Below are 11,394 nucleotides of genomic sequence, written 5' to 3' on the forward strand. Positions count from 1 at the left end.
ATAGCAGTGATACTCAGACCTCAGCGGTTCAGGAGGCAAATTAGTGATCAACATTACCCAAAAGAGCCACAGTAATGTGAATTCATTGTTTAATTTACTACTGTACTATCATATTTAAACAGTATGATGGGAGATATTTAGTTTATATATAATTCTCACAGCAAATAAGTTAGTGCAAGTTGATAACTTAATTGGTAAATAACATAGTAAAAGCATCCTGATTGTGTGATTTAATTATTAGCCAGTGTTTTAATATGTGCTGCAAAGAGCCGCAGCAGACACATTAAAGAGCTGCTTGTGGCTCTCAAGCTACAGTCCAAGTATCATTGCCTTACAGGAATCACTCAGCCCTTGCAAGTATGGAGGAATAAACACAGATGCTCGCCCCATTTCACAGCCACCAGTACAAACCTAATGTGTGTGCTAATCCTTAAAGGGATTTAATCCACACAGGATAAAAACTGAGTGCTACAGTCTCATATCCTAACCAGTTTCATGGGCAGAGTAAGATAGATTACTGTACATGGCAAGATACTGTATCCACTTTTTTTTTGGCATTGGGCTCTGCATATTTTACTGACTTCAGGATCTCATTTATGTCCTCAGTTTGCTCAAAGACTGATGTATTTTTTTCTGTATGTGTGTGTGTTTTTTTTCTCCCTTTATATATGGTTTGTTGCTCTGGATCATGTCACATGAGCAGACATTAATGAATGTGAACAAGTGCCTAAACCGTGTGCATTTCAATGTGCCAACACCCCCGGCAGCTTCAAGTGTATCTGTCCACCTGGACAACATTTATTAGGTGATGGGACATCTTGCGCTGGATTGGAGAGGTTGCCAAATTATGGCACCTATTACAATAACTATAACTATGCTCAATTCTCCCCTGTGAGAGACAACTATCAACCTCAACAGTTTTACAGGCACACCTCAGATCTCTACAGCTCCTACTCAGAGTATAGAAACAGCAGAATACCTCTCTCCAGGACTAAAAGGAATATTAGAGAATCTTGCCCTGGAGGCTATGAGGCACGAAATGACAAATGTATAGGTAAATGTCAGCCATATCTATCCAATTCTTTTGTCTTCACATATTGACATTTCTCATCGCTTGCTTCGAAGAATGATGGTGTAGGGTGCCATACATTTTTTATTGCCATGATGTATTTTCAATAAGTTATGCATGTTTTTTCAAAGAAGTGCTAGCAAAATTTTTGTGGAACCCCTCCCTACCCACACCCCTCATATTTTGTTTGTCAGTTGCTGTATATTCTCAAACAGGTAATGTCTTACTATATTTCTCTTCTGTGGGTATTAGCCTTCCTCTGACTATTTTTCCCTTTGAAAACCAATAGTCACTATGGGTCCAGTCCTGAAAAATCTTACTCATACATCCTAATCATACTCCATTTGACTTCAGTGTGAATTTGGCCTGAATAGATTCTGAAAAATGATTTCTGGACTAGACACTGTGGAAACAATAGCTTCATTGGTATAGGTAGAGTCTAGTCACATCGGTAAGTGCAGCATAAACACACACTTTAGAATGGTTTGAAATTGATACCATAGCTTGTGAAATGTAGGAGTAATGGTACTCTTTGCAACCCACTGAGCATATCAGACAAGATGCTCTGCAAAAAGTCAGAATTGCCCTTTCTCTGTATGTGTGAGTAAGGAGACATGGGTTTTCTTTGTGATTGGCCCACTCTATGACCGGAGGCATGTCACCAATGGCCTGTTTTTCAGATGTGCTGAGCAACTATAGATTCCACTGAGGTCAGTGGGAACTGCAACTGATTTGCACCTCAGAAAACCAGGTCCTTTGCCCATCTACAGTTCAGTTGCCCCATCTCTGAAGTCCAAGGAAGAAGGGCTAGGTGTTTTCACCATTACTGTTTATTATTACAAGCTTAATTCTGCTTCCAGGGAAATCAAAGACCTCGTAGAACAGGTTGTTGACTGATTTATTTTAGGGCAACTGAAACTGACCTCTTCATGTTTAGCAGTTAAGAGTTTCAGACCTTTTTCCTAAGGCAGTCTTTATTGGCAGTGGACGAGCACTACCTAGACCCTCTAATATCTGCTAGTCATTTCACCACAGCCTAGACAATAGGCAAGAAAGAGGGCTGGGGATCGGAATACACACCACAGCCTCTCTTGTGCATGTTTTGTTTCTGTAATGGACAAGCAAATAATAAATAAGGGCAGAATTGCATTGTGTAACAAGGGGAGTGGGATGATCTTGGAGCAGACACTCACTTTAATTTTCAAAAAGAGAGCGAGCAGCATGACAACTAGCAAAGGACATGAAGAGTGATTTAATCTTTATCAAATATGCTGCTTTAAAGCCAGATACTTTCACCCTTAATCCTCAGCTGCTCTTATTGACTTCAATGGGATATTCAGCCATATTACATAAGGTACTGATCATGGTGAGGAAGTCTGGCCCTTACTGAAACTTTTCTGAATGCATGCAATAGAGAGGTCTATGCTGCTTTCGACAATCTGCACATACTGCCATAGATGCTAAGGATGCACATCATAGGCACGACATGCTCACAATATAGCTACTAATCCTCATGTGCTATATTCTAGTAGCAGAAGACTTAATAATTAATGCTAATAAACATATATTGCATTCATGCGGCCCTTAACCAAACTTATATTGACTTCTGACAAGTTTTCTAGTTAGCACCGTTTATTGTGGACACAAATATTTCATTCAAAGATTTGGAATATCCGTTCTCGGTCTAAAGATTTAAACTGATCTTTAGGGCCCTGATCCAGCTCTCATTGAAGTCAGTGGGAGATGGGGGTTAGGGTCCATTGTAAAGGATTCATTTCTTCAGGTAATATACTTACAAGTCATTTTAGTGGAGCTGAAATTTAGATTTTTAATTTAATTTCTTCCAGTCTAATCTGGAAATGATATAATACATGAGACTCCTTTCCCAAGAGAGGGAGAACAGTAAAGATTTGGTTAAAATACAGACCCTGGGAATTATAAATCTCTTTCACCATTTTATGTTGAATTTTTATGTAAAGAATTATGTGCGAGACACAGGTGGGGGAGTGGGAATCTGAACAGATGTTCTTCCCAAACGTAAACCACAAAAGGTCTGAGAACAGTGTAAGTTTAGCTTGAGTAAGGACTTACTACTGGAATAAGTGGAGGTTTTCAAGCAGTTTAAGGAATTTGAATTAAGGAAGGCCCTATCCTGCTTGGAAAATCTTAACCTGTTGGTCTAATTCTGTTGCATTACTTCGGAGCTATTAAAAGTCTACAAAGAGCATAGACTAATTTTCTGTCTTTCCAGATATTGACCTGAAGTCCCACCTTGTCAAGGGAGGCAGAAACTTGTGAGGGAGGCTGTTGCCCCTGAGGAGGGATTCACCCTTTGGAAAGCTTTAAATTGGTACAGCAGCTCCCAGAAGTGGAAGCTTCTATTGGCAATGTGCCGAATCAGTGCATTTCCTGGGTACCCTGACTCAGTCCTCTCCTCAGTCCAGCTCCCCCTACTGTCTAGGGAGGGTTTGACTGGTTTTGGACCCTATGACAGACCACATGTTGTAGGCAATTTGCCCCATGGGATTCCCCTCTCTCTTCTCCCCAGACTACTTTCCAGCGCTGGGTGCCGGCAACCTGGCCTCTCCCTGTGGAGTATATAATACTCATGTTGAGAAATCTTATATCAGAAAGAGGTGAGGGATCCCCAAGAGCTATTTTATTTTATTTTTTTTAAAATTATGATTATTAATCACTTAGGAATTGAGGTCAGACATGCAAAATCTCAGCCCCAAATTAAAAATTGAGAAAAAATTATGAGCAACTGAATACATGTATTTTGAATGGAAAGGATTTCTCAGACTTGCTAGATGGCCATCCCATGACACAAGGAGATCCTAAAACTTCCCAAGCAGCTCAGTATGTGCACTGCATACAGACGGAGATTAATCACTCAAAGGTTTTTGTATTAGTATACTGGCTGGGGAAGTTTCTGCACACAGAGATCAGACCAGTCTGATCTGGTTAGCAAAAAAGACAGAGAATAGTCTGCTTGAGAATTTAACATTTATATTTTCATGCTTTTTTGTAGATATTGATGAATGTGAAAACAGAGATGCCTGTCAGCATGAGTGTAGAAACACCCTAGGAAGTTATCAGTGTGTCTGTCCAACTGGTTATCGTCTTATGCCCAATGGCAAAGCATGCCAAGGTAAGTAAATATCTCTCCAGATCTGCGTGTGTGTGGAGAATACATAGATGGAGAATTTCTTTAAATTTGTTTCCTATCAAACAAACGTATGCCATCCCATTGCAACTGCAACTAGATATAGACTCAAGCCCCAAAACTCAGGTCTCACTTTCAAACATCCCAAAGTGCAGCGGCTCTTAGACTTGGGGATTTGGTTCAGTCCATTATAAAACCATTTGTGAAATTCAGATATGGCTTCAGATTTCAACATATCCCAGGTTTGGGTTGTTTGGAGCTGGGAGTTTGGCTCCATTTTTACTTGTGACCTTCAATGTATTGACTAGTTGTGTTTAAGGAAATAACCCCTGAATTGAACAATTTTTAAATATGAGAGAAGAGACAAAATAAGCAACTTAAAGAGCAATGCTTTAGAGCACAGCATGGGGAGCGGGGGGAGGCTCTCCTTTGGGCCGCCTTAGGTTGGGTAAACCACCTCAGTTAAAGTAAGACTTTGCTGAAAGCTAGAAACAAACCTTTTCTAAACTACACTATGCTTACTGTGAGGGTGGCAAAGCTAGATCAGAGGTCAAGATACTATGCTGAAAACACAGGTCACCATGGACTTGTCTCCTTCTCACTTCAGAGCCTCCACTGGCCTCATCACCTGTTTGATTTGTACTTTTTGCCTATCTGGGCACAATTTTGAAATAAAAAATGGTGCTCAGCAAGGAAACAACACAGGCCATTTAAGGGTTGATTTAAATCAAAGCAACTTAAATCACTAATTTTAATCACGATTTAAATCAACAAGCAGAAAACCTTCATTAAAATCATCAGTTTCAATTGTGTTTTGCTTTTGGACCTTTTGTTGTTTTCTTACAGCAAGGCTGATTCTCAGTGGTTGGTAATCATTAAAACATATTGATTTGCAACTAAATATAGCCTTTGCACTACATGTGGTATTTTTTTTTTTTTTTTTTTTGCTAACCAGGAGGATATCTATACACATTTATTTAAGCAATTCTATAGCTTAACTTATTGAGATACTTAATATTTATAACATTAGAAAATGCTGAATGATGCATTTCTTATTTACTAGCTCTGTTTGGATGGAAATTCAGATTCAATTAAAAATGCTCCAAATATTTTTTTTATTAAGTAGAACTACCTGAAATGTGCTGGATGCATACAAATAGTTTATCAAAACATGGTTTTACATTTAATACTTCCTTTGTTTAATAAATCAGTTAGTTCAATTCACAGATAAAACTGATTGTTTATGGCCACCATGTCCTTCTAGATTTTAGAACTAGTATAGATTATCCTCTCATACCTAATTTTTTACTCATAGATTAGAAGAAAATAAGCTTTCCTGCTTTTTCAACTCCCAGTTTCTTAACTTTGAATGAACTAGTTAAATAAACTGAAATCAAGAAAATGTTCTCTCTGCACAAGATGCTAATGCAGTCAAAATCAGGTTTAGCACTTCAAGATGCTTAACCAGTGATTTCCCATCAGTTCAATGGTGTAATTTTCTTTAAATCTTGGCAACAAACATGTACTGCTTAATATTATATTTTCTATTTTTGTAATAGATTAAAATTATGACACTCTATGTAAGGTCTAAACTTATTATAAATAGCTTTAAAAAATCTATTTTTTATCATCAACCTTGAGTTATATACTAAGCAACATGAGCCATTCTGGCTCCTGCCATAGTTGTTCTGGATGGGAACACAGCTAGAAATGCCTCAAACAAGGTTGTAAATGGCTGAAGAACAGCCTGTCTCAATGGAGAGCCTAAGCAAGCCTATTTTACAAGATTTGCAGCTCACTCTTCAGATTCAAGAGGTTCAGACAAGCACATGATCTTTTTTTGGATACTTATCCAAGATGATTCAGAGGTCTCTCCATCACTAGAAAATATATAGGCATCAGATATATCTGTCGATACTGACTGGAACATCTGGATGTTAAACACCAAAATATTTGGCATTAAAATTTTACCTCACCAATCAGAAGCCATTAAATGCTGTTCTTACACTAAAGAAGACACTATATTTTCAAATGCAAAACATTTTAATTTTTGTTGCTGTTGGTTATTTGAAAATATTATTCAGATTCTGGAACTATGCTCTGGAGAGAGGAAAACAGGAATCAGAAATATTAAAACCAAGTAGAATAATAAAAAAAAACTTTCCCCTTTAAATTGATTTTATGTTACACTGATTTAATACAGCTGTAGTAGAAAACCATTATTTCTTCATAAGGAAATCCTTACTTTAATATATTTTCCAATGGGAGTTTCTCATCTTTTAAGAGGCTGAAATATTTGTTACAAAACAGCTGCTGTTCCCTGCAAGGGACGACATAAGAATTTCACACTTTCAAGTCTAAAACTGAACTCAAAACATGCAAAAAGGGTGATTTTTTTTGTTATCTGATGTATAAAGACGACCTGAAAGAGGTTTATTTCTAGTTGTTTTTAGCTTAGAAATATCAGAAGTGTCAAGGAAGCCGCAGATTTATGCTGTGAACTCTCACTACTTAACTGAAGGGCATGAAATGTTGAATCAATTGGAACTAAAAAGGCATTTAAAATCCAAACCAAACAATAGAGTTTCAAATGGCCTGACAAAAATCTCCATCCACTTTCACTCTTGTAATGCCCATTTCACTCATCTTCCAGTCAGCAGAGTGTTTCGGGGAAGACAAGATTTGAATTTCTATTGTAAATAACAAAGAGGAAAAAAGAAAACCCTGTTTTTCTTTTCCTTTTTATTAAAATCCTTTCAGGCTTCTTTTAGAAGGGAAAAAGGGCAGAAGCCTAATTTTAGTTTCATCTTTGGAGGTCACATATAAGTGCTCTCAATATCCAACCCAACTACATTATTTGTCATTTTGATCCTCTTCTGCACTTACACTAAGGGCAGAGTTGTAAAGAGGTCTTAGTATATACAGAAATCAAGCATTTTGTTTCTATGCAAGGCCAGCCAAAGAGACAGAACTCTGGATCTGATCTATCCAGAACTGAGGTTAGGAGGGGTTGTAGTTTGGAGTCTGAATTTGGATCCAGATCCTAGTAGTGCAGTTGATCCTTATTGTCTCAGATCCAACTCCTCTGAATTTTGGGGTATTCAAAATGGAGATTTAACTTTGATGGTACTTCTCATTACAGATGGCTTTTAGCCAAAATACTGAGACACACTGTTTTTATGGTACTCCTTTGCCCACCTAAAGCCAGCACATACTTGAAATGTGCTGATAAAACATTTTCCTGCACGAGGCTTCCAGAAAAGTGTTTTGAGTTTCTTAAAGCTTGGCTAAGTAGTCCAACTGTGGAGTGAGGTATCTGTTTGATAAGAACCCAAGAGACCTTTATAGTTTGACTTTTTTGCATTTCATATAAAGTTCACAAAATCAGTCCAGGTTTCAGAGTAGCAGCCGTGTTAGTCTGTATTCACAAAAAGAAAAGGAGTACTTGTGGCACCTTAGAGACTAACAAATTTATTAGAGCATAAGCTTTCGTGAGCTACAGCATCCGATGAAGTGAGCTGAAAATCAGTCCAGTTTTCTAAAAATGTGGGTTTTCCATTTAAAAAAAATAGAGCCATTTTCAAAACAGTTTCACCAAGTCAAAACAAAATGCAAACCTTTGAAATTTCCCTCAATGGAATTTCACCACAGATATTTTGCAGTCTCTAATTAACGTGTTGCATGGGTGTATACATCAGATTGATGGCATGAGGCAATATTAAACCAAGTGGTGATGATCAGAAAACTGACTATGTAATCCATTGCACCTTCTTACTCTGTAAGTTAGCCCATGTGGTCCTTCCAATATGTCCCTAACCCTGACCACAAAGTTTCACTGTTAGAAGTAGAACAGGTTTCAAAACTAAACTAATGCTTAGCATGTCCTCAGCATCAGCCAAAAATGGTGCCCTCGCACCTGATAGTCCACCAAAGCCCCTGAACCAGCTAGTCACCATTGACAAGATTTTGTTTCAAGGACGATGACAATGTAGCTGCAGTTTAGATCACAAGCTCTTTAGGGCAGGGACTCTCTCTTCTTCGTGTTTCCAGAGCAGCTAGCACAACAGGGCCATAGGCACTCATGTAGTACAAATAACAACAAATATATATTACTGGATTACTATATTACCGCAAATATATTACATATATTATATGTTACTAGTTCCACTAAATCAAATACTGTACCAAGGCAGAGTTCTAAGAATAGGAACATGAAACGTGAAGTGGGGAAGGCTACTTCTCATGCAGTTGTATGGTACATATTGTAGTCTGGCAATATTTTAAGACAGTGATGTGCTTAGTTTTTCCTGTACCTGTGAAATTCACCTCAATACAAAGAAGTGATTAACTGCATCTTTTTACAATCAGATGTTGATGAGTGCCTTGAACAGAACATTCACTGTGGACCAAATCGCATGTGCTTTAACATGAGAGGAAGCTACCAGTGTATAGATACACCTTGTCCACCAAACTATCAGCGAGATCCTCTTTCTGGGTATGCTTTATTTAATTTTTTTTCAGGTTCTTTCTTCTCCCCAAACAGTTGGCCCTGATCTTGCAGTGTGATCTGCTAGCATAGACCCTTTCTGGAATCCCACTGACTTCAGAACAATTCTGCATTGGTGCAGAGATCCACACTAGTGGATTACATTAACAGCCTTGGGCCTGTTCTCTGTACAAAGATTAGTCACTGGTGACAGTGATATATATGCATTATTGCTTCATGTTATTGATAAATAATAGGATTAGATTGCTAGGGGACCACACAAAAGTTGTGACTTCTGTCTGCCATCATGGATCCAATATTACTAATGTTGGATTCAGTGGAAGCAAGGTCAGACTGTTTGTGTACCAATAGAATCTGACACACAAACTTTCAAACCTTGCCATGACAGATTTTGTTCGGATTCTTCCTGATCATTCAGTTTCCTTCAGCAAACAGTGATGGGGCCTTTTTGCTCATTTTCTGGCTTTAGTTATTTTTGGACAGTGCTTAGATGCTTCCACTTATATTTTTAGAGCACTTAAAATAGTCACTAGTCCTTGAGAATAAACATCCCCACTCAATCTTTTTTTAAAAAAAAAAAATTTGGAGGCAAAATTCTGTAATAGATCATACACACCAAATGGAGAATGAACCCTAAGTATTTTATAAACTGTCCCAAAAAGCCTTTTTTTTTTTTTGCATTGTTTACAAGCTTGGTCACTAAAATGATGTGCTATTGACTAGAGCAACCAAAACAAGTAGTAATCTAGGATTTCTTTTTAAAGTTATTAATATTTTTAGTACTTCTCTGTGGCTTCCAGTGCGTTCTGTTATCAGTGAAACTCGGTTGTGGTTTCAAAGAAACAAGATCAGGTTGTGTACGCTGAAGTAACTGTGTGTCATGCATGTGTACCAGAATTTGGCCTTTGCTGTATAATGCCCTAATACTGTACTAAATTGTAGTGACCTGTATAATACCTTCTGCCTAGCTACTTCAAAGTATTGTTTTTATTCCTAGCTTCTGTCTTAAGAACTGCCCACCTAATGATTTGGAATGTGCTCTTAGCCCATATGCCTTGGAATACAAACTCGTTTCCCTGCCATTTGGAATAGCTGCCAATCAGGATTTAATTCGACTGGTTGTCTACACTCAAGATCGAGTGATGCATCCCAGAACAACTTTCCTTATGGTAGATGAGGACCCAACAATCCCATTTGCTCTCAGAGGTGAAAACTTAAAAGGTGTAGTGTTCACAACCAGGCCACTGCAAGTGCCAGAGACATACCGGATGAGAGTCAAAGCTTTGTCCTACAGCGCTGATGGAAACATTGAATATCAGACGACTTTCATTGTTTATATAGCTGTGTCTGCCTATCCATATTAAAAAGCACACTTCAGCCAGTAATTGAAGTATTTTAACCATATTCGTAAGTGCCAGTGGGTATTACCACTTCCAGACTGACAGTACTGCCTCCTCTTAAAAACAATTGCAAACCTTGCAGCATAAAAGTGGTGCTATGCTCTTTTCTTTTGCTTTCCCTGAAGATGCCAATATTTCCATTATTCCAATTTAAAAAAATCCAGGGTTCTAAGGAGCCTTTACCACTTGCTTTATTTATTACACTGGAGCAGTAACTTTCCACAGATGGTTCTGAAAATTCACCAGAACAAATCAGAAATGCAAGGTGGAATTTTAGTGGTCAAAGTAGTAGACAAAAATCAGTCTAATTTTAAGAAGCTAAACAGAACTAGCATTTCTGCTAGTTTTTAAGGGTTGCTAAATGTTTTACAAATTTATCTGCTGAAAAATGATATTTTTCTTACCAAATACTTGATACAAATAGGTTTGTATGTACATTGTTTCATTTGGTCAAAAAGGAAAAATACCACTCTACACTCAAAAATGCTAAAATGGATGCCATACTGGTGCTTATTTTCACTTGGAAATTTTTGAATAGGAACCTGTGACATTCGTGTGATTTCAGCCATGCCATTACTGTTTCAAAGAAAAAAAATACATAGCTACTTCCACCTTAGAAAGCAGATATTTTATGATAAAAATCTTACTCTGACATTTTGGTGTAACCCATTAATTTAGCTCCAGATCTTCCACATTCCACTATTCCTGGTTGGCTGTTTTGTTTTTGAAAATGGAACTTTTCCCCCAAAAATCTAGCAAGTTTGGTTCAGCAAAATAGTAGGTGTCAATACACTGTATAAAGGAGGTAACAAACTCTGGAAGTAATTTTGTCAAGATGTATTCTATTTTTATGAAATGTATATATGTGATTTCCCCCGTATGTATTTTCTATGCAATATCTTGAGTGTTTTACAATAACATTTCTACCAAAGGATAATGTTACATCAGAAATAATCAAATAAAGATTCACTTTTTCTTAACCTGTGAGACTACTGCAGAATTTTTCATAGAACAAATTACTTGCTATTAATTAGTCTTATGTCTCTAGTTCTAACCCAGCAGATGAAAGAAGAAGAATTGACAGTCTTTCAAATTTGTACAGTTTGAAGGCATCCACACTGGGAGAGCTCTCAGATCGGGAATTCTTTCCATGTCCCCCATTCATCAATGAAGCCCAAGTCCGGGAATCTTCAGGGCCTGTTAGGTCATACATGGTGCATTGATCAGGGGAGTCGGTTTTTGCTACTGTTTC

General features: G+C 37.7%; 1 protein-coding gene across 1 annotated transcript in view; it reads left to right on the forward strand.

The window, feature by feature from the left end:
- HMCN1 (hemicentin 1) overlaps positions 1–11,122 on the forward strand; it is a 340,371-nt gene extending 329,249 nt beyond the window's left edge. The window contains 4 exon segments of the mRNA XM_038414308.2: positions 701–1,054; positions 4,101–4,220; positions 8,604–8,730; positions 9,740–11,122. Of these exon segments, the coding sequence (XP_038270236.1) occupies positions 701–1,054; positions 4,101–4,220; positions 8,604–8,730; positions 9,740–10,106 (968 nt within the window). The 3' untranslated portion in view covers positions 10,107–11,122.
- Positions 11,123–11,394: the final 272 nt, after the last annotated feature.

Source organism: Dermochelys coriacea, chromosome 8 (genome assembly GCF_009764565.3).
Source record: "Dermochelys coriacea isolate rDerCor1 chromosome 8, rDerCor1.pri.v4, whole genome shotgun sequence".
Taxonomy (NCBI): Eukaryota; Metazoa; Chordata; order Testudines; family Dermochelyidae; genus Dermochelys; species Dermochelys coriacea.